Source organism: Neurospora crassa, linkage group III (genome assembly GCF_000182925.2).
Source record: "Neurospora crassa OR74A linkage group III, whole genome shotgun sequence".
Taxonomy (NCBI): Eukaryota; Fungi; Ascomycota; class Sordariomycetes; order Sordariales; family Sordariaceae; genus Neurospora; species Neurospora crassa.
In genome coordinates this window covers 2,664,480-2,686,197 of record NC_026503.1, presented here as the reverse complement: position 1 = coordinate 2,686,197, position 21,718 = coordinate 2,664,480, and the positions used below count along the sequence as shown (strand labels likewise).

Sequence of the window (21,718 nt, the reverse complement as noted above, 5' to 3'; positions counted from 1 at the left end):
TCATCTGGACTTTTTAGACTAGATAGGATGAACACCCACATCTGCTATAGACCAGTAGTACAACAGCTGCACTCACAGAACGGGGATTGGGAAAGAGACCGGACTATTCTAGAGGGCTGGGGATCAGTGGAGCTGTCTTCGCGCCGCATGGATCTCGAATTGTCCGGCTTTACACTTGGTCTGAAGATTGCCGTGCCAGTGGTCAATGGCTATTGGCATGCGGGGTACGGCCGCGCTAAAAGCCTCAGAGTTAAAAAGTGGACGAGATAAGTTATGGCGCCGATCTGCCTCAGTACTGTATGTCCTCGCCATGTTGGTCTCGCGGGTTCAGATTTGCAACCCAAATCGGCACGAAACCTTGGTTCAGATTGAGGTAGAAGAGGATGTTGTACAGTATACTACTAGTATGTAGGTAGTTGAGGTAGTAGAGGTATACAACTCTCTGTAGGTAGTGTAAGCTCCGTGCCGGTGAAAGTCGGGTGGGTCCGCTAGGGGTCCACCTGTTAGGCCATAGAGGTAGCGTTCACGGGCTTGTCACCTCTCACAGTGCCACTCCTACAGTAGGTATTGCACTTGGCAGACCTCAGACCCAACACTCCCGTCTGTTACCGCTGGCAACTGCAAATCATCCACTGCCAGCTGTCCCGTCTTCAACATCATCTACCCTTCTCTGCCTTTGATGGCATCGCGTCGACCAATATTGCGGACAGAAGCCCTCGAAACCCTGTGGATTTGATTGGAACTTATGGAGGAAATTCGGGCGTCCCACGAATCGCCATGTCGTCCAACGAGGTGAAACGCCGCGCGGTGCCCAAGTTCACCTCATTCGCACCAGCCACACCAGCCCCCACGGCAGACTCCGAAAAACGATCATCGACACTCCGAGGCTCATCACGAGATCGGGAGAAGAAGGAGGACCGTGAAAGACGACATCGCCGGAGGGATTATGACCGGAACCGTCACAAGGACGACAGTGATAGCGAGAGGGAGAGGGAGAGGGAGAGAGAAAGAGGGAGGGACAGAGACAGGCATCAGGCCAGGCAGCATGACAGACATCACAGTCGACACCATGATCGAGATCGCCATCACCGCAGACGGTCAGCCAGCCCTGCCTCACAGTTCAAAGAAGCCCATCATTCGCTCCACAAGCCATCATCTACCAGCCAGAATACCGATCTGTTCTACTTTGACAAAAGGGAGGACGCCTTGATTTTCCGTTATGGCGGAAATGAGCGCTCAAAAATACCATCTTACCGCCGCTTTGGTGCTGGAAAATTCATCGGCTCCCCAGGCTATCTCTCCGTTTCTTTCCAAGGTTCGAAGGAAGTCTTCACCATCCGAGGCCCGGGCGAGGGTAGGGGCAACGGTTCGGTCTTCGGAGACAAGACTTTGATGGCTTGGGCCAGAGCCAAGGGAGCGAAAGCAAAGCACATCAAGCCTGGTGTGGGTGGTGAAAATGGAGAATCAGCAGCAGAGGATGGCGACTTCATATCTCTCGAGCCGCCCAGAAAACGGCAACGTGCCGATAGATCACCAGCGCCTGAGGACGGTGACAAGACACCAGATTACAGGTCCATCTATGGCAAAGCCAAGTCAGAGGATGAGGACTCGGATGGTGATGAGACATTGTCCGATTCAGAGAGCGAAAACAAGGTGGGCAGTCATCTTTCGGACATGTCAACCGCCAAGAAGAGATCTCTTGAACTCCATCGCCAGGTCAAAAATAGCCCTCAGGACACCAAAGCTTGGCTCGAGTTGATTGGGTTGCAAGACACCCTCTTCATGGAGCATCAACTTGAGGGCCAGGTCATAATTGGGGATCAGGTAAAAGCTCTGGCCGAACTCAAGTTGTCTCTCTATGAAGAGGCCCTTCCCCATGCACTTGACATCTCTCTGAAGGAGACCTTGTTGAACGGAATGATGCGCGAGGGCGAAAAGGTGTGGGATCCCAAGCAGCTCGCGAAGCGCTGGGAAGAGACCACCAAGAGCAACCCCGACAGCTTCCTGTTATGGGTTTCACGACTAAACTATGAGCTTTCGCAGGTGGCAACTTTCACATATGATGAACTGAAGACCTTCATGGTGACCAAGCTGCAATTCCTCAACCGCACATTAGCAACTGCATCTTCGGAAAAGATTGTTGTCATGCTCTGCAGCCAGCTGATTTACGTGTTCGTCAGATTAACGTGCTACCTTCGGGACTCTGGCTACATTGAGCTGGCTGTGGCTGCATGGCAAGCAACTCTAGAACTGAACTTCTGCCGGCCCAGGAACGCTTTGAACTTCCAATCAGTCATTGAGGACTTTTCTGACTTCTGGGAAAGCGAAGTACCACGAATAGGTGAGGGCAATGCCAAAGGTTGGCGTCACTTTGTTGAAGACGTGGGCGCTATGACCGACCCACCAGAAGCAATACCAAGGGAGCCATCAGGGCCTCCTCAGACGAGGGATCCATTTGAGGCATGGGCGTCGCTGGAACGACGAGAGGCGGCAAAGGCACGAATGCCGGCTCGTACCCTGGACGAAGGAACAGATGATGACCCATTCCGAATCGTCATGTTCTCGGATATCAAGGATTTGGTGTTGTGGATCCCATCCCAAATGCTCCCGCAGGTACAGCTTCAGCTAGTTGATGCCCTTTTGACCTTCTGTCGACTTCCAAATACCGCGAAATTTTCTGCGCTGAAAGATCCCTTCATTGCGCCTCGTGGACAAGCCTTTCAAGCTTTGCTGGATCAACTAGGCCGCCACGATGTCTTGAATTCGGCGGAGATAGAGCGAAAGCCACCATTATTTGGGCAACAAGGTGGAAACATGGCTCTCTCACAAGAACTCCTTTTTTCCGGGCAGGACTGGTTTCAGTATCTCGGCCAATGGTCTAGTCTCAGCACAGATGCAGATGGTGATGTTAGGCCTCCCTGGGTACTCGAGACACTCCATTATCTGGTCCTTACTTGTGGTATTGAACAACTGGCTGAGTACTATCTGGCATTGGCATGGCGTAGTGAACCTTTGGGGGCTAAGAAGGTCGCCAAGGGGCTGCTGAAACGATACTCATCCAACACGAGACTATATAATGCCTACGCCATGATTGAATTTGCAAACGGGAACATTGGCATTGCCGAAAAGGTACTACTCTCGGCAACAAGCCAAAGTTCCCCCGACAGCCAGCTATTATGGAACACCTGGGTATGGATGCACCTAAACGCAGGAAACATGCAACTCGCTTTGCTTCGGCTGTTGTCTTCTGTGGAAATTACTCTAGACGTGGAGAAGGGCTTGCCTGTATCGCCAGCTCTGCTCCTAAAAGCAAGAGCTCACTTTTCTACCAAGCGAGACTACTCCCTCTCTTCTCACCAAACAGAACCGGCACTCCAATATGCCGAAAGCCTTGCTCTTCTCGACTACCTCTCAAGAACCGAGAACGGCAGCGGCAGCACAAAGTACTCAAACCAAGGCAACATCACCTCCGCTCTCGCAAACATACAATCTTTCACTACCGAGCTGAGCTCCCTAGGTCACCAAACCCTCCACGAACGACTCCTCCAAATCGGCGCTCGCCTTCTCTACCACCACGCAAACCACGGCCCTTACAAGCCTTCCACCTTACGCCAATATCTTCACGAATTCCTCCGTCTCTTCCCCCACAACACGCTCTTCCTCTCCCTCCTCGCCTGGGCAGAGCAATCTACTCTCCGGATCAACGACCCCGTCCGCTCCATTGTGCGCGAAAGCTTGTCTTCAACCAGAGACAAGGACACCAGCAGCCCAGAAGGTAGTCACACAGCAGTACCAATCCCCACCTACCGTTTCGCAATCGAATACGAGCTCCTCTCTGGCGCCGGCCTGAGGCCCGTCGGCGCCGCAACAATCCATTCCACCAAGGCTGCTTTCGAAGCCGCCGTTTCGGATCCCTCTGCATGCAGATATAACGGGGACATATGGATCGGTTACATTCGATTTCTGACGCAGGTGTATTTTCATGAACTTTCTTTATCCTCCGGATCCTCTGCCACGGCGGGGACCCGGGAGCGTGGTATAAAGAAGGCGGATGCGCAGGCGGCGAGCACCCTTAAGGCTCTCAAGGATGTGTTTTACAGAGCCGTTGCCGCCTGTCCGTGGAGCAAGAAGCTTTATATGGCGGCGTTCCCTGCTGGTTCTACTGCAGAGCCTGGAGAGCCTGGTGTGGGCGGGGGCAACGCATTGGTGAAAGCCTTGAGCAGTGGGGAGTTGAGGGCGGTGTTTGGGACGATGGTTGCGAAGGGATTGAGAGTGCATGTTGATTTTGAGGGGCTTGAGAGGAAGTGGAGGGAAAGGGAAGAAGACGAAAAGAGGGTGGGGAGGGAGAAGGAAAAGGTTGAGAAGGAGGAGAAGGAGGAATCAGAGAGGAGAGCGAGGTTGGAACGGGAGAGACGATGGGATTTGGAAGATTCGCTTCATAACAATCGCCATATGGGCTCGGATAGGGGTGAAAGGGGAAGGGGACAATAAGAAAAGTACAATCATCGTGAGAGGAGTGAAGAGTGGGATAGACGGAGGGAGGGAGGGAGATGATTGCTGATTCTACTGGAGCAAAGTAGAGGTAGCAATGGCGGCCGTAGCAGGCACCGCAGTAGACATAACGGGAATCTGTCAACTTGGTATGATTGCTGACTTGGCCGCATGTGCCTCATTTGGACCAATTATAACAAGCGTCAGTAGTGAGGTATCTTGAGGAAGAAAATAATCCATAGTCTGAATATGTGTGGGAGGAAGATAGGTAACTGCAGGTGCGCTTTTCGGCTCCTTGATGTAAACGATGATGGATATTCTACCATGAACCCTAACCCTGTGAGGACATCACAGCTTATCGCTGAACCAAGCGAGACACCTGGTCTAACACGGCCAGGTAGCGTCATAATGTGCCACTAAACAACCCCCTGGAGTTTTTGATATTTTGACCCTTGCCGAGATCAACAATATTTGACCGTTTGACACAAACACACAAAGTTTGGACGGCTTCCGTTCCCTTTTGACCCAAGCGGCACGAAGCGAGGGCGCTACCGATAGCCTGGCAAAGTGGCTGGTTTTCCACTTCCAGTCGAAGGTGGCGCTTTTTGATGATAACAACCTTCAAAGCCCTTTCCTCCATCAAGCGGTGTCCATCATCATCATCATCATCATCATCGCGCTCCTCTGCGAGTGTACGGCGACAACGAACTGGGTCCCGGTAAGGCACTGACACTGCATTGTTTGTCTTGTGGCAATCACAACTGCGAGGCCGACCGCGACCAGCGTACAACACACTTGTACATCCACCTCACGCCCACAAAAACAACTCCCTTGGACGATTAAACACACCAAAAGGGGAGGTTCAAGATCGCTATGGATAAAGTACAGCAACACTGTCATCGTGCCATTGTAACTTGAGACAGCAACGGGTATAAACCATGCGCACCCCACCAACTCTTTTCCTGGGCTTGCTGGGTCTCCACGCAGTTGCAGCGGCACTCCCAGAACCAGCATCGGTATGTGAATCGAGAACCGTCAACTACATCACCCATACCCTACCGCAACAATGTCTTCGTACTGCGTGGACGACCCCAACTGCCGTTACGAGCGCAGTCGCCGCCGACACCACCTCTTCTGAGGTCCCCAGTAACGAAACCGCAGCGCCGGCGCAAGCGAACGAGAGTCAGCAGCAACATCCGGACCAGTCCAAGCCTTCGGCGGAACACACACAGGAGCAGACAAAGGAAGAACAGGAAGATGAGGACTTGGCGGCTAGCACTTTCATGTCGTTTGAAGAATGGAAGGAGATGATGCTGCGCAAGTCTGGCGACCCCGCCAACACCAAGGGCGGACAGAAGCAGCCGGCACAGCAGAGAACCGGCGGCGAGCATGACCAGAACGGTCCCAGCAGCGATACCGACAACCACCGGCCAGGAGACGACGGCGAAAACCCCCTAAACTTCGACGCCCTCTCGGAAAAAGTCTCGGAACTGACCTCTTCACCCTCGGGTGACCCCTCGACCGATTACGGCAGCGACAAAGCCAGAACGGACGACCAAGTTGTTCACGAGGACGGCAAAACGCAATACTATCGTAGCAAGGACGCCGGAAAGACATGCAAGGAGCGCTTTTCGTACTCCTCCTTCGACGCCGGTGCTATTGTCAAGAAGACAAGCCCTGGGGCCAAGAACGCCAAAGCCATTCTCGTCGAAAACAAAGACTCGTACATGCTCCTTGAATGTCATGCCAAGAGCAAGTTTGTCATTGTCCAGCTGAGTGACGATATCCTCGTTGACACGGTGGTCCTGGCAAACTTTGAGTTCTTCTCGAGCATGATCCGCCAGTTCAAGGTCAGCGTGAGCGACCGCTACCCCGTCAAGCTGGACAAGTGGGTTGAGCTGGGAACGTTCGAGGCGAGGAACTCGAGGGATATTCAGGCCTTCTCGGTGGAACATCCTCAGATTTACACCAAGTATATCCGGATTGAGTTCCTCAGCCATTACGGAAATGAGTATTACTGCCCTGTGTCGCTACTCAGAGTCCATGGAACCAGGATGCTGGATACATGGAAGGAGCCGGATGATAGGCACGATGATGAGCAGGAGACAATCGAAGCTCCCCCAGTGCAGGAGCAGTTGCCGCAGACTCCTGAACCTGAGCAGCCGAGTCCTCAAGTTGGACAACCGAGTGTTGCGAGTGAGCCGGCGCCCAGTACTGTCACCGAACTAGAAGAAAAGACACATCAGAAAACCGAGCCTGTCCAGGTCGTGGAGCTGGGCTTCACGCCCTGGGAACCCGTATTCTATCGTGACTTTTCTCTTGAAATTTGCGACTTGCGTTCGCGAACAACTGGTCAATCCACTGCCATCTCGCCCGAAGCAGACAACAAACAGGGTAGAAACTCCAATACGGCCAAGGAGCAGGCCTCAACCGGAAGCGCTGTGCACGAGACTTTAGTGCCCAAGGGTTCTTCAGCAGCATCGAAACCTCAGGAAATAGCGAAGGCCCAACCCGCCAGCTCTGCTGCGTCTCACACTTCTGTACCGCCTCAAGTAAGCGGCACCACAACGGGCTCTCCCAGCAACAAGGGCCCCCTATCTCGTTCTAATACCGCCAGCAATGAGACCGCCCCTTCAGTTTCTCCCGCCGCGAAGCCCTCTGGCAGCAGCAACAGCACAGCCGGCACCACAAGCCGTAGCGACAGCAAAGACAACGGCAACAACGCCAGCGCCAGCGCCGGTACCGGCGGCAGCCCCGTTAACAACGGCAGCCAAAACAACAAAAACAACCAATCCCGAAAACCAGCCTCCGGCGCCGGTCACGGCGGCTCACCGACCTCCTCCGCCCCCCCTTCACCTACCGTCCAAGAATCCTTCTTCAAAACAGTCCACAAACGCCTCACGCACCTAGAATCCAACACCTCGCTCTCCCTCCAATACATCGAGCAACAGTCGCGTTTCCTGCAAGACGTGCTCTCCAAACTCGAGCGGCGCCAGCTCACGCGCGTCGACACCTTTTTGGACACGCTCAACAAGACGGTATTAACAGAATTGCGCAACGTGCGGCAGCAGTACGACCAGATCTGGCAGAGCACAGTGATTGCTTTGGAGACGCAGCGGGAGCAGACGGAGCGCGAAGTGGTGGCGCTCAGTGGACGGTTGAACGTGTTGGCGGATGAGGTGGTGTTTCAGAAGAGGATGGCGATTTTGCAGAGCGTGTTGTTGTTGAGTTGTTTGATATTGGTTATCTTCAATAGGACTGGTGGTGGTGGTGGCGGCGGTAATGGCGGCGGGGGTATTGCGTTAAACAGTAATGGAGGAACAGGGGGCAGGCCTGGTTCAAGAGGCGGAGGAGGGGGAGGGGGAGGTTGGTTTGATTCCCCCATTCAGGCCGTCCAGCGACGATCGATGAGACCTGGTTCGGGATGGATCAGCAACATGGGCATGAGTATGGGAATGAGTAGTCCGTTTCCTTTTTCCACGACAGTGTCAACGTCTGGGGTACAACAGCAAGTGACGGCAGCAGCAACAGTAGAAGCACGTTCGGGCTCGGGCGAGGATGCAGATGCCGTGGGAACAAGCACGGTTGTTGATATCGCGACAGCACAACAACGCAATCAGCAGCAGCTTCATCCGAATGATAACCACAACCTCGGGCAACGCCAACATCAACACATGTTACAGACACAGCAACACTCATATGCTTACCCACGCAACAATGACAAAGCTCTCCCGCTCACTCCCACCTCCGAGTATGATAGCAGGGAAGGGACCCCACTTGTTCACACATCGCCACTCCGGCAGACATCAACGACCATAGACGAGGTTCTGGCTGCAGAGGATGTCGACGGTAATTCACAGATATATACGCAGTCGTCGTTTGGACCCGAGCCCGAATGCGTCCCAGATCAGGAGGAGTCGTCTCGGTTTTCATCGTCTGAATTTGAATCTGGCGGGTTGACGCCACCGAGAACATTAGAGACATATCAAGAAAGCACCGAGCCTAACCACAACGGAGTTGCGAACGTACCTGTTCGTTCTAACTCCGCCGAAGAAAGTAGCGAGAGGATTGAGGAAGACGATAATGGTCTGATGCCGGTGGATTCCATTGAGTATCAACAGCAGCAAACACTACGGCCCCGAGCCAGGCCTTCACGTACTCACCTTGGCTCAGAGACCGTGAAGCCATTGCCCGCTGTACCAGAAACTTCCAAGTTCATAATAACATAATGCCTGGTGGTCGGGTTTAGCGAGATCATGCATGCCAGCAAGTCCATAGCAAAATATATGTTTAAGTAAAGATGAGCAACAAGTTGCTGGTGACCTGAAGTGGGTGCTGATACCAAAGGAACACAATGTGAACTCCAATTTCTCCCAAGGGGATCAACCGTCCATTAGGTACGCTCCTAACCCGTATACTGTGGTCTAAAATACACATTACTGATCGCCCCTTGGGACCAACTCTCCATCACAATCTCTCAAAACAGGCAATCCGGGCATGGGCCAACCATCTTTCCTAGACCGCCGTGGCCTTCAATGACCCCTTTGGCATAGTCCAATCAGGTTCCCGCCGATATACCGTTCGAACCCGCCTTTTCGCCGTTTCCCTCAAACCAACAAGAACCCATGGTGCACAAAATGATGCTACTCTTTTTCTGGTTTTCTCCATGTGGCTTTGCGAAATCTGACAAACCTGTCAAAAAGCTGACCACCAATCTCAAAACGGCCATTCCATGCCAAATTTTCCACACCTTCTCATAAACTGTCGGATATTGCAGGAAGTCAAATATCGTATGTATGTATCGCGCGGAAAGATGGTCTCGAGCCATGTCTTTGTGTGTTGTCTGATGATATTGAAGCTCGGTGCTGCTTGCACGCTTAAAGCAACTTTAGCTCACAGCGATCAGTCACTGAGCGGGATAGATGGCCTGCGGTTGGGTCTGAGTGTCGTAGTCGTACTCCTCCAGAGCCGCAAGTCTGGTGCCACGATCGTACTGTGAGCGACGACGACGCTGTTCATCGCGGAAGTTTTGACCCGCGTTCGGAGTAAACAGACCTGATACATGTGTGAGTGACATTCGTTCATCTGTGAGTCACAAATCCCAACCTACCGACATGCTCAGCATTCTCACAGCTGCGCTTCATCTTGGACTGATTATCCGGTTCAGGGAATGGCTCTTCTTGTCCAGCTAAGTCAGGTCTGGGTCCGTTGGAGGTGAAATACAGCTACGAAAGTTAGTGACAATTTAACAGCCAACAGAGTAGGAGTTTATTTTCCAACCTTAGGTCGATAGTGAGGCGCCTCGAGCATGACTGAGCTGTTGCGGAACTTCTGAACAAGGCAATCCTTTCCCTGGATGGCTTCGCAAGATCAGCATTGGTTTCTTGGGACGTGTGCAGCTAAACTTACTGGCATATGATATCTCCGCAACCTTATCACTCTTGAAGCAGTTCCAGCGCTGATTGCCCCGGGTATTGACAAACTGCATAATGTATTAGCTCTGATCCGGCAATGCAGAGTATGGCACCTACGTCGACGATATCCAAGGGCTTTGGGGTTGTCAGCTATCAATGCACTAAGTTTGGGTTTCGCGATGGAGGGAACTTACATCGACAAAATTGATGAACGCATATCCGACGCTAACAAATCAGCAAATGTTCGCATGAGAAGGGGTGGGCTATAACCTACTTGCAGTCATTGGCAAAGTCGATACGCAAGTACATAAAATCGTACTTGCCCCAGCTTGACTCGTCAATGATTCGTTTGAGCATGGCCTGATCGACCTTGTTGGGAATGTTGCGAAGCATGATCTGTGAGGTTAGTTCCATTTGCTTCATCGAGTCTTGAAATCACTTACCGTAGTCCTGACGTCGATACCCTCCCGAATACGGTTAACATCAACATGGTTATGATGTCCGGCCGCGTTGTGGTACGGCGATCTGGAGACCCGCATGGCGTTCTGGCGACGGCCATCCGGTCGTCCAAATTGCTGCATGCTCCGAGGACTGGTATAGTCATTCTGCATGGCCATTGGCGTCGCGGGCGGCGTGTAGATGGAGGAACTCATCACAGAGAGCCCACCACTGATTGGCGTCAGAGGAGTCAGAGGTGCAACGCTATGGTCGCGAGTAGGGGTCTGATCGAGTACATAGCGGTTACCACTATTGATGGGAGTTTGGTAAACCACCGGATACATAGCAATCTGCTGCTGGGGAACGGAAATGCTGGCAGGCGATTGAGTGACGCGTCCACCGCCAACCAAAGGACGGGTTGACTGGGGGGTTCTGGCAACACTCATGTTCTGGAAGATGTTGGTGATATCTTGCACCTGGGGTCGGGGAGGATTGTTATAGGCATCCGCTGATGCGAGACCCAGAGCTGGTGTGTCTGGCTGGCACAAAGTCAGCAGTAACTGAATACCCTGTAGCATTGAGTCAGCGTAACACGTAAATCAACCGAGAAATGACTGTAGTAGCTCACATTGACAGTGAAACCGTTAAACTTGGAAACAACGGCAACGGCCACGTCGACATCAGAGAACTCCACAATGGCCTTGAAGAGACCTTGGGTTGAATCAGTCAGACGCTGGAAAGCAAACAACTCCCCCTCATCCTGAAGAAAGTTGTAGACGATTGCCTCGACCTGAGACTGAGCATAGGGAAAAGCGTAACCCGAACCCGGAAAGGCGAGAACCAGGAGCTGCCCCTCAGAGACTGGGTCGACCGAAGCGCCCGGAGATGCAAACTGTTTGGACAAGTTAGTCATGAACTTGACATGCGCGTGCTTAGGAGACCTACGTGGAAAAAGTCAACCGGCGCAATGTAGGTTGCACGCCAATCCGGATTGCCTAGCTGAGCATTGTCGTGAACTTTGCGAGCATCACGGATGTCTGTCAGACGAAGCAAGACTCTGACTCCCTCTTGGATGGAATGGTGTTTGCCCTGCACAGGCGAACCAAGTCTCTCCAGCTTCTGTGAAGGTATGTCAGTTACAAAACTTCTTGTAATGGCAATGTGAGTGTGAGGAAAAGAGGCAAAGACACATACCCGGAGATACTCCTCAACGCCAGCGATCCTAATCGGCTGAGACGAATAAAAGACAAGGTAACGGGAGATATTGAGGTCAGTACTGAGCTTGTCTGCGGCCTTGGGGCTGTCCTGTTGGGCATAGGACGGCTGTACGGTGTTCAGTAAGCCTTGCATGCCATTCTGGGGCCCGTTAACAGATCCGTGGGCAACCAGGGGACCAGAAACAGAGACAGGAAGGAATGAGGAGGCCGTAGGTGACAGTTTCTGGTCCTGCTTGGAGATGGACGAGGTGGAAACAAAGGGGTCCTTGTCTGAGCCGCTGGCTGGGGCTACAGAGTAGCCGTCGGACGAGGTGTGCGAATGGAAACGGTGAGAATGTGCATCCTGGGAGCTGGCGGTGCTGAGGGCCAGAGTCCGGTTGAGAAGCTTGTTGGATCCCGCCGAGTTGTCATCCGGTGAGAACGCAGTCAGTCGGGTATCCGGAGTTCCTTCATGCTTGTACGAGTCGGCACAGCCGCTCGACGAGTGAGGTGAGGAGGGGTTGAATCCCAAGTCTCGCGCCTGCGCCATGGTGTGATGCAGGAATGGGAGTTATGGCGTCTTCGTAATTTTCAAGACTGTCGACGCGCTGGTGTTGTTTCGCCACAAAAGGACCGCAGCGAAAGAATGAACGACAGATGGGACCTCACCTGTCGAGTTTCAAGGCCTCAAAAGAAGAAAACTTTCCAGGAAAACGAGAGAGCGAGAGTGGGACCTGAGTGAGGATAGACGCTGGTAAAAAGGGAAAGGCAATCCAAAACCCGCCTCGAGGGGAAAGACAAGAAGACTCTCCAAAAAAAAAGTCTGCACCCAAGGAAGGGAAGTGATCGAGACTGACGATGATGACGGACTGCAGGAGCGGAAGGTGCGAAGGAGGGAGAAATTTTCAGAAGTTTTGCTGGGGGGAAGAAGTAGTGGCAGAAGAAGGAAGGCGGGAGGGGTCTGCACCGACTGCGCCGACCGTTGGTTACCTTCACTCTTTCATCCCGTCGGTACCGACACACGTTCAATGGCGCCAATCTGACATTTTGTACCGAACCGCAAAGGATGACACAAAAGCTACCCATTGAGGTTTGTTTACGGATGGTGAGATTTGGTAATCTCAAAGGCATTTCTCCTCGGGAAGTTACCTGGTCTTGTAGGTTGGCTTGCTGCCCCACGACATCCCCAGTCCGTAGAGGTGTCTCTGAAATAACTTGCCGACAGAGAGTAGAGGTCCAGTGGCCAAATTAACCATCTCGACAATGTGGTTTCCATCGCTGAAAGGTGAAGGGTAATGGCGTCCTTGTTCGTGACTGCGCAGCATGAGCCACCCTGCATGGGTGACTTCCTCGATTTACATGGCGTGAGTCCGTCATGACCGAAGCCAGAACCACCATATCACCCGGAAACTTGCGGTATCGGTACTGAAGGAAGTCGACCTGGAAGAATAAGTAGGAAAGAAATGCCAGCATCAGGAAGGTAGTGCGTTGAGTCTATCACCATGTGCCTGCTCGTCTAGAGCGCGCCAACTCCACCAACGAAGTTAGATGGGAAAGTGCAAAGCGGCCAACATGCAGCAGTATGTTGCAACGGGTTGAAGACAGTTATCTCGGTCATGTTGTCATGCGCATACAGACGTGGTTTCCGCATCAACTACCATCAGAGCTCAGAAGAAGAGAAGACAAGCTGGGAATCGACGAGTGAGTGTCAGCCACAACGACAAGCGTACACTATTCATCTATGGAAGCGATTGCGGCCATCATAGTCAATCCAAATCGCGTGGAGTCGGTCCGCATCACCCACCCATCGCAGAAGCACAGCTCCACGGCATGAACAAGAGAGCGAACTCTTGCCAGTACTGTCTTGAGATTGCAATGAACGTCGAGGCTGCTCATGTTAAACCATATTCACAACGTAAACGCTCAACTAGTTGGCAATCGACCTCTTGGACAGCCGTGAAGTCAGATGTCGTTAAAAAGAGGTGGCAGAGGAACATGGCCAGCTGTCATCAGCTGCATGGCTCACTCACCCATGGTTCATCAGGGGTATGGAGACCACTACTAGTAGTGTACTCTAGAATAACATCCAGAAGTCCCTCCCTTCTGAATCTGTCATGTTACAACTCTAGATTTCCTCTTGACGCTGAAAACTACTACGGAATAACAATCATAGCAAGAACTTCTGCTTGCCCCGCGAATTGTACATTAGGAGACCTAGGAGATGAAGTGCAGGAACTGACACACAGCGCTGCTTTCCCGCCCGTCGAGATGCCTGCCAGGGGTAAATGGCATCGGCGCTGAATCTCAACGCTTGGACCACCACTACCAACAGTGGGCTGCACCGTGGAGCTCCCCCCATTCCTCGTCCCTGGAGTGCGGCGTAGCGGGAAGTGGAAAGGTACCTCGACGGCTAGGCTACGAATAAGCCCAGGACCCTTTCTTCTCAAGTTTCCACGACAATTCGTGTGAACATCGTCAGTTTCGGAAACCCATGTAAGACTCGCCTGGCGCATTTGGGTTCCCGGTCAAGATGCCCAGAAAAGTGCAAACGTGGGACGACTACGACTCCGCCGTCGACCAGGTACGAGCACCGTCATCGTTGGCGCAACATACATTGCGAGCATACATCATTGCACAACACCATCCATGGCGGGCGTGGCCCCCGTTGAACGTCTATGTCGGAGTTGACCCAGTATCTGACATGGACTTAGATTATTCTCACACCGTCCGACTCCGACTTTATCGATCAGCTCATTCCTGTCCTCAAAGATGCGACAGCAAGCGGCCGAACAGCAACGCTCGTCCAGAGCCTTTCCCAGTATGCAGAGGAGCGGGAGGGCGACATCGAACGGATCGGCTTGACGCAACACGAAGAGTTTCTTGGTTCCGTCAGCCAACTACAAACGATACGCGAGGAGACTGTGGCCCTGACTGCCGAAATTCTCGATTTAAACCAGTCGATCCAAGCAAGTACCGAAAAGTTGGCGGAGCAGAAACAGGCATTGGTCGATACACGCCGCGTCCGCCAGAACATCACCGACGTCTCCGATGCGCTCAGGGAATCGCTCAAGATCATGCATGCTGTCAACAACGCCCATGACCTGATTCGCAAGAAGAAGTACTATGGCGCGCTCAAATCGCTGGAGGACCTGCAGAACGAATACCTAGTACCCATCATCCAGAACAAGTACGCCACCCAGTACCGGCTGGCCGATTTGATACAAAAGTCTATTCCCGCTTCGCGGAAAACCATCTCGGAGGCTGTCATGACCGATTTGAACACTTGGCTGTATCGCATTCGTGAGACCTCACAGTTTCTTGGCGAGGTTGCTTTCTTTGGCACAAGGCAGCGGCTGGACCGTCAGCGAGAACGTGCCGAACAAAACCCATACCTGGGTCACTTCAAACTGAACTCTGCGATCGAGCTGGTTTTCGACGAGAGTGATGAGTTTGATGTCCTCGATAACGAAGAAGTCCAGGTCGACTTTACACCACTACATGAAGCGCTTCATATTCACGAGGCGCTGGGTCAAATCGACAAATTCCGTGCCGAGTATGCGGCCACTCGGCGTCAACAAAAGGAACTTCTCATGCCGAGTTCTGTGAATTTGTCATCCGACGAGGAAGAAAACTCACTTCGTGATCTTCTGGAGCAAATCACTGGGTTCGCCGTGATTGAAAAAGCAACGATACAGCGTGCTCCGCAACTGCGATCCACAGTCGAAGTTGACGAGTTGTGGGATTCCATGTGCCAGACTGCCATCCGCCTCATTTCAAGATCCCTCACAGACGTGGACAATGCTGAACTGCTTCTGAAAATCAAGGGGGATATTGCGTTATTCATACAGACAATGGAGGTGAGTAGTCTCGTGCCTGTTGAAGTCTTCGGGACGCTAATTTGTCTTGCAGAGCTGGAATTACTCCGTTTCCACGTTGAACAACTTCCAGTTAACCCTCTTCTACAAGTATGCCGAGCTGCTCAAGCGCAGATTCAGCGATGACTTTCAAGAGATTGTCTCAACCGACGATTATATGCCCATGCAAATCAACAACGCCGAGGAGTACGAAAAGGTCCTCAAAGTCAGTTGGTATACCGAGGAGAAAGCCCCAGAAGAGCTCACGTACGTCACCTATCACCTGCTTTGCAAGTGAGTTTCTGCACTAACACGAGATCAGGTTCCCTTGTGTCCTTCCCTTTTCACAGATGTATCCCCTCTGCTGCATTGACATTAGGAATTTCCTGAATCAGTTCTACTTCTTCTCTAATGATCATTTCCAACATCCCAACATTGTTGATGAAACACTCAGAAAGGTAGCCATTTCCCTCCTTTCACATTTCAATTTTATGGTGTCGAGATCTAACGCCATTGGCAGTCACTGGACGAGCTGTTGACCGAGAAGGTCTGCCGGACCCTGGTGGAACGCCTAAACTCCCAATATTTGGGTCAGATCGTTCAAATCTTGATCAACCTCGAACATTTCGAAGAAGCTTGCCACCAATTGGAGCAGGAACTCATTCGCGCACGATCGTCCACGTCCGCAGGCGGGCCTGTCTCTCTCAAATCAACCGAAGAGTTTAGGAGCAATAAGAAGACAGCCGAGAAGCGCATTTTTGAGCTTGTCAACTCCAAGATCGACGACCTTGTCGACACCTCCGACTACAACTGGTACGTTCGACCTACCGCTCCGCGCGACTTTCTGCCTACTGACCATCGCAACAGGATGACTCCGTCTAAGCCCACTGAACCTAGTAATTACATGCAGACTTTGACGAGGTATCTAGAGAACATAATGGGTTCCACCCTTCTTGGTCTGCCTCGAGAAATCAAGGAGCTCATCTACTTTGACGCCCTTAGCCACGCTGCCAACAAGATTCTGGTAAGCTACCACCCCATTCCCCTTCCGAACTTTGACCCCTTTCCCTCATGAAAGTTTTTGCAGTCCTCACTCCTCCTGAAACCGTGCTAACACAATGTCGCTCATCTAAACAGGCTCTACCGCTATCCCCAGACGTCAAGAAAATAAACGCCAACGCTGTTGCTGCCATGGCCATGGACGTGCAGCACCTCTCTGCCTTCGTCGCCAACCTCGAAAATGCCCCTATGCTTGAGCAGAACCTAGACGAACTTCAGCAGACAATCGCGCTCATGCAATCGGACAACCACGACGAGTTCTTCGACATTTCTACGAGGAACAAGAAGTACGGTCGTGTGGATGCCATGAACGGGCCGATACTATTGGAAAAGTGAGTTTGCCGATGCGCAGCATCTCCCCCGTCACCTCCACTCTGCCCGTCTGTCACCTGAGAGATGATTCATTAATAATGTACTAACCGTATGCTCCTCTTTCCCCATTATTGTAGGCTCACTTTGGGAATCGAGAGTACCACTACGAGCCGAGCCGCTGCGCCGCTCGCTAACTTCGGATCGCGCTTCGGTTTGCGCTGATGTCTCGGTCGAGAATTAATAGTATTGCTGTTCGAAGACTTGAATTAGTAACTCAATATACCCCATATCTAGGATGATGTTTTTGTTGCCAACCGGTCCAACTACGTTTGACTGCTGCCAAACCCCTCTTCATTTGATAGACATTGCAATCATGTGCTCACAATGGTCTCCTCACGCAATAGCACGAGTTAACGAGATCAAGCTCATTTTTGTAATGTAAACTGACGTGAGGACCGAAGGGGGGAAAATAGAGAGGGAAAAAAAATGGTATAGTTGCCCAAGCCTGGAGGTATGGTCGAGGCCAGCTGTATACCTACGAGAAGATTACGTGTTTTCGGCTCTCGATATACCTACCGCATACGTTACTTGCGTTGTTGGGAGATAAGGCTTATTTGCTCCCAGTGAAGGTCCTGCCGCTTAGAAGCTGGGTCCTTATACAGTAGTGGAAATGGAGAAGGGACGGCGAGAGACGAAAGTGGTTCAGTGAATGGACGAAGAAGAGAGCCGAAGTGACTTGGCTACAAGTCAAAGCAATGCGAAATTGAAGTAGCGAGTCTGTAGGATAACGTCCACGCGTTCGTTTGTCTTCACCCTTCTGAAACGTGATGGTAGAAACTCAACTTCACTATTAGTTCATCACAATATTGGTTATGCAGAATGCACTGGATGTAACACAGATCCATGAACTAAAATACCATATAGAACCAGAGGTGGCTCAAACGCGAGACGCTCAAACAGAAAAAGGTGAAAGAGCAAAACATGATAGACATCCTTGTGACATAACCAACCGACCAGCCTTCCAAGCACCCTTCCTCCGTCCATGGTACGGAGCTGAAACAAACGAAATAACCCGTATTTACGCCACGCCTTTGTATATTGTTGGATCGGCAGTCTTTGAATCTTATCAGATGAAGATGAAGAACCATGTAAATAAAGAAGCGACCAAGGTGGACGCCATGTCAGTGTAACTTGATGCCATAAGTTCATTACTCCTGCTCCCGCCTTTAAGTTCGTGACAGGTGGGATGTAGAAGACTCTCCAATCTTATCTCCTCCAGAATGCGCGCCCTAGGCGTTCTGTGGTCAAGTTAGCATATTACCTGGCGAGCGTGATGAGTAGAGGAGCGCATAGATATATGTACCTGCTGAGGAGGCATTGTTGAGTAGTACATGCCATCAACGTCATACATGGGAGGCTGAGGCTGTCCATACGGCGCTGGGGCTCCGGGTTGTACCTGACCAGAGTACATGTTCTGCTGGCGGTAGTCGGCCTCAGGCGCAATCGCATGGCCGCCTAGCGTGTAGTCAGGAGCGGCCATGGGGTGCTGTCCGCCATGGTTAGGCGCAGCAACCCCCGGCATGCCCTGAGCTTGCTGGGCCGCGTTTTGGGCAGCCTGCGCGGCAGCAGCAGCTGACTGACCAGTCGCGCGCTTGGCGTGTGTGGAAGCTTCTTCTCTGGGTACAATGTCGATGAGAAAGTCGAACATGTCGGACTTGGATAAGGCCGAGGCGATGTCGCTACGCTGCAGAGTGCGGCGCTTGTTTTCCTCTGCATGAATCCACGCGCGCATCGTTAACTCGGTGATAAAGATATCGCATCCCTTGGCGAAGAGGATAGGTGCTTCGGCGGAGATCATCTTGACTTCCGGGTCCGCCTTCATGACTTTCTTGATTCGTGCCAGGGGCAGCTGATGCAGCTTGTAGTCGTGGGTGTCATTCTCGAGATGGTTGATGGTTTGTTGCCAGTAAGCTGTCAGGATTTCCTTGTAATTGCCCTGGAGGCCCTGATGAACATTGGCCCATGTTCCCGTGTAAAGGTCTGAGGGAGCAAAGCCTTGTTGAGAGAGCTAGCGACATGAAAGGCGTTAGACTGTCAACTATGATGTGATAGGACTGAGAAGCCCGCTTGCAAAGGGTGAGTACTAACCGCAGCACTGGCACCTATACAGTATATCATGGTGAGTAAACTGTTCCCTAACGAAAAGCGCTGAGACGGCGATTACTTACCATAATGGCCGCCTTGGCTCGTGTCGTAGACGGGCTGCTGGCGTTGTTGCTGGTTATGCCCAGCCGAAGACGGATTTTGGGGATCCATGGCAAATATCAATGTTTGGCGAGCAGCGGGGAAACGGGGACTAGTTGGTCGCAAATCGGTGGCCTGTACTGGATGACTTGGGTCAATGTGAATATACCTCTGTCTGTACCAACAAAACTTCAGCTTGAATGTCCTGCTAGCGTCGCGTAATGGTCGCGCTTTGCCGAAGAGCTCTCTGTGTTTCCCAGCCAGGTAGATCTAGCTTCTGCGCGTTGGGCTTAGAAAGAACTATCTATGATGTCGACAAGCCCCTTGGGGTCTTTGTTTACTTAGGACGGAGCCGACGAATGATGATCGCAAAGCCGACTCTCACTCAGAAATCCTGCTTGATTGGGCAGTGCGATTGATTGGCGGGACTCCCTGTTTGGGGAGAGGGGAGCAAGTGGGTGGAGTTCAATGTCAATGGACGACGACTCGCTGCTCCAGGCTCGCCTCTCGTTGACTTCGGGACGAGCCACACGGGCAAGAGCTCCAGTTGGTGAGGAAGGTGAAATGATTGGTGAGATTGGGGGGTGTAGGTCCGTCTTTTGGCGTGAAGCCAAAGGCTGGGAAATGCTATTCGCGGGAACTGGCGGATGAGGATGAGATGGACAGACTAGCAGATAAGCACGTACCTGTGAAGCAAATGGCTTTACTCAAACAGATGCTGGAGGATGTGAAGAGACGGACAATGGAAATAAGAAAGACGGTAAGATGATGATATGTGAGTGAAAGCGGTCAGACTCAGTATAATGGAGAAAACAAAAGGTTGGGCATCAGTGAACCTTTTGAAGACTTTCAACAACTCCCCCTTCAAATGACTGCCGCAGCATTCACTGCAGTCTGCAGCAGAACGACGCCGAAAGACAGCGACTGGCAGCTGTGGCGCGCTACCTGACAAGCTCTGCTCGACGTCGCGGTGGCCCCTGCCCCGAGCCCAACCGTTGACAACTGGCACTCTCCAGCCTCATTTTTTCCGCGCCCAGAGGTATGTATGACGCACGGCCCGGGGCTGTGGACTGCCAACTCATTGGAGGCCTGGCTCCAGTCGTACAAGAGCTTCACGTGACCGTGGAGCTCAGAACAAGTGATGCCAAGCCTTGGCAGAGATGGGGACCGGACGGACGCCTGGACATTTCCCCGCCGACTCCACTCAAAAATTTATCTTTTTCTCGTCCCCAATTTACTGTGAAGCTTCGACTTTTCTTCCCTTCTCTTCCCCTCTCACCAATTGCTTGCAAATCTTGAGCAGCTTTTCCACAGTCTTCATTTCCCGAAACTGTGCATTTGGCCGACCAGCAAGATGGCGGCTTCTGTACTCGGCTTGTCCGATGCTGAGATCGACAAACTCCTTGCTGAAGCCGAGTCTCGCCTTGCGAACTCGGACAGCTCAGATGCTGTCGCGGCTCCCCAGCAAGACGCTGCTGTTGCACCCGCAGCGCAAATCCCCGTAGTGGTTGCGGCTCCCTCGGCCGCTCCTGCTGAGGTGGTGAAGCCAACCTTGGAGAACAAGTCCAAGAAGTTGTCGGTTCGGGTGCCTCAATCCAAGGATAAGAGCAAGGTACGTTCAGCAGTCCTCAGCACGCATCACATCCCTTCCATGATGAAAATCTATCCCATTTTTTGATGACGCAGGTCGGCGCCCCGTCATGGGGTTGCTGTCTGCACCATAATGATTACCTTTATGTTCATAGTTACTCTGACTGGACATCCTTCCTTCTCTTCCGTTCATGCTCTGCGAGTTTGCAGATCGGTATGCTGACTAGAGAAACAGGGACCTAAGAATGACGCTGGCGCCGATTGGTTTAACATGCCCCGTACGAATTTGACCCCTGAGCTGAAGAGAGACTTGCAAATTTTGAGAATGCGTGAGGTCGTCGCCATGGGAAAGCAATACTTCAAGAAGGACACTCGCAAGGACTTTGTGCCCGAGTTCTCCCAAGTTGGCACTATCATTGCTGGTGCTACTGACGGTCGTGACAGCCGACTTACCCGCAAGGAGAGGAAGCGGACCATTGTCGAGGAGGTTCTTGGTGCTGAGGTTGTTGACAAGTACAAGAACAAGTACCACGGCATCCAGGAGAAGAAGCAGAGCGGAGGAAAGAACTTCTACAAGAAACTCGTCAACGGAAGGAGAAAGCGCAAGTGATCCGAACAACACCCTATGGTCAAAACACCTTGCGGGACACCTACGACCGTACCACAACCATCATCATATGCACGCGATTGTTGCAGCAAGCAACGATGCGACACCGATATCAAAACGCCGCTTCCGGCTCCTCGTCGGTTGACCTTGGTCGACACGACAGAGGATCGGCATCATGCAGGGCAATATTGTGTGGGATTCATAGTGTTATCTCAGTCTTGAGCTTTAGTTCGACTGCACAACAGTATCCCTTGTCCGCGTGGCGATCAGAGAAGGCATCTCTGCCAGTTATTGCGAGATTGCCAGGACTTTTTTCTTCTTCTTTTTTTTTTTCCAAAGGCAAAATGGAGAAATCTCCGTTAGATAGCCACGATGTCACAGAACTGGTGCCGTGCGAAGCCGAAAATCGGACAATCCAATGTTTGATAACCATCTGTTTTCTCCTATGCTACCAGTGACTTGTTATTTTGCTTCTGTTCGCTCTCTGTGGCGGTGATTTTTGGTAGCTTAAGA

The 21,718-nt window shown here is 52.0% G+C and overlaps 6 protein-coding genes across 8 annotated transcripts; 4 read left to right on the top strand and 2 right to left on the bottom strand.

Annotated features, from left to right (window-relative positions):
* Positions 1 to 609: 609 nt before the first annotated feature.
* NCU00120 (hypothetical protein) lies at positions 610 to 4,769 on the top strand. The gene has a single exon (XM_952151.2). The coding sequence runs from the start codon at positions 778 to 780 to the stop codon at positions 4,489 to 4,491; it is 3,714 nt and encodes a 1,237-aa protein (XP_957244.1). The 5' UTR covers positions 610 to 777; the 3' UTR covers positions 4,492 to 4,769.
* Positions 4,770 to 4,924: 155 nt separating this feature from the next.
* Positions 4,925 to 8,799, top strand: NCU00119 (Sad1/UNC domain-containing protein). Its single transcript, XM_952150.3, has one exon. The coding sequence runs from the start codon at positions 5,430 to 5,432 to the stop codon at positions 8,718 to 8,720; it is 3,291 nt and encodes a 1,096-aa protein (XP_957243.2). The 5' UTR covers positions 4,925 to 5,429; the 3' UTR covers positions 8,721 to 8,799.
* A 62-nt stretch (positions 8,800 to 8,861) lies between these two features.
* NCU00118 (hypothetical protein) lies at positions 8,862 to 12,089 on the bottom strand (the record flags this gene model as incomplete). Its single annotated transcript, XM_952149.3, has 11 exons — positions 8,862 to 9,546; positions 9,602 to 9,716; positions 9,772 to 9,851; positions 9,901 to 9,973; positions 10,023 to 10,040; positions 10,100 to 10,130; positions 10,180 to 10,301; positions 10,349 to 10,912; positions 10,972 to 11,235; positions 11,289 to 11,462; positions 11,538 to 12,089. The coding sequence occupies 11 exons, from the start codon at positions 12,087 to 12,089 to the stop codon at positions 9,398 to 9,400; spliced, it is 2,142 nt and encodes a 713-aa protein (XP_957242.3). The 3' UTR covers positions 8,862 to 9,397.
* A 1,552-nt stretch (positions 12,090 to 13,641) lies between these two features.
* NCU00117 (exocyst complex component Sec15) lies at positions 13,642 to 17,252 on the top strand. Its single transcript, XM_952148.2, has 8 exons — positions 13,642 to 14,120; positions 14,251 to 15,396; positions 15,449 to 15,660; positions 15,716 to 15,851; positions 15,914 to 16,206; positions 16,261 to 16,417; positions 16,531 to 16,784; positions 16,902 to 17,252. Exons 1-8 carry the CDS (start codon positions 14,070 to 14,072, stop codon positions 16,984 to 16,986), a joined length of 2,334 nt encoding a protein of 777 aa, XP_957241.2. The 5' UTR covers positions 13,642 to 14,069; the 3' UTR covers positions 16,987 to 17,252.
* A 283-nt stretch (positions 17,253 to 17,535) lies between these two features.
* aab-1 (am alpha binding protein-1) lies at positions 17,536 to 19,925 on the bottom strand. Of its 3 annotated transcripts, none has more exons than XM_011395450.1 (5): positions 19,695 to 19,867; positions 18,993 to 19,156; positions 18,913 to 18,926; positions 18,128 to 18,832; positions 17,595 to 18,062 (listed from the first exon to the last, which is right to left on the bottom strand). In XM_011395450.1, the coding sequence occupies exons 2-5, from the start codon at positions 19,078 to 19,080 to the stop codon at positions 18,054 to 18,056; spliced, it is 816 nt and encodes a 271-aa protein (XP_011393752.1). In that variant the 5' UTR covers positions 19,081 to 19,156; positions 19,695 to 19,867; the 3' UTR covers positions 17,595 to 18,053. The 3 variants fall into 3 exon arrangements, with proteins under 3 accessions (XP_011393751.1, XP_011393752.1, XP_011393753.1); XM_011395451.1 differs by having other exon boundaries at positions 18,993 to 19,143; positions 19,695 to 19,862; XM_011395449.1 differs by having other exon boundaries at positions 17,536 to 18,062; positions 18,993 to 19,925.
* A 324-nt stretch (positions 19,926 to 20,249) lies between these two features.
* On the top strand, positions 20,250 to 21,638 carry NCU00115 (rRNA-processing protein FCF2). The gene is made up of 2 exons (XM_952146.2): positions 20,250 to 20,620; positions 20,834 to 21,638. Exons 1-2 carry the CDS (start codon positions 20,363 to 20,365, stop codon positions 21,206 to 21,208), a joined length of 633 nt encoding a protein of 210 aa, XP_957239.1. The 5' UTR covers positions 20,250 to 20,362; the 3' UTR covers positions 21,209 to 21,638.
* Positions 21,639 to 21,718: the final 80 nt, after the last annotated feature.

Excerpts from the sequence above, each read along its gene's own strand:
- NCU00117 (XM_952148.2), top strand. The coding sequence starts at position 14,070 with ATGCCCAGAAAAGTGCAAACGTGGGACGACTACGACTCCGCCGTCGAC. Across the intron at positions 15,852-15,913 it reads TTGATGAAACACTCAGAAAG|TCACTGGACGAGCTGTTGAC; the intron begins GTAGCCATTTCC and ends CGCCATTGGCAG. Across the intron at positions 16,418-16,530 it reads ACGCTGCCAACAAGATTCTG|GCTCTACCGCTATCCCCAGA; the intron begins GTAAGCTACCAC and ends TCATCTAAACAG.
- aab-1 (XM_011395449.1), bottom strand. The coding sequence starts at position 19,080 with ATGGATCCCCAAAATCCGTCTTCGGCTGGGCATAACCAGCAACAACGC.
- NCU00120 (XM_952151.2), top strand. The coding sequence starts at position 778 with ATGTCGTCCAACGAGGTGAAACGCCGCGCGGTGCCCAAGTTCACCTCA.
- NCU00115 (XM_952146.2), top strand. The coding sequence starts at position 20,363 with ATGGCGGCTTCTGTACTCGGCTTGTCCGATGCTGAGATCGACAAACTC. Across the intron at positions 20,621-20,833 it reads AATCCAAGGATAAGAGCAAG|GGACCTAAGAATGACGCTGG; the intron begins GTACGTTCAGCA and ends CTAGAGAAACAG.
- NCU00119 (XM_952150.3), top strand. The coding sequence starts at position 5,430 with ATGCGCACCCCACCAACTCTTTTCCTGGGCTTGCTGGGTCTCCACGCA.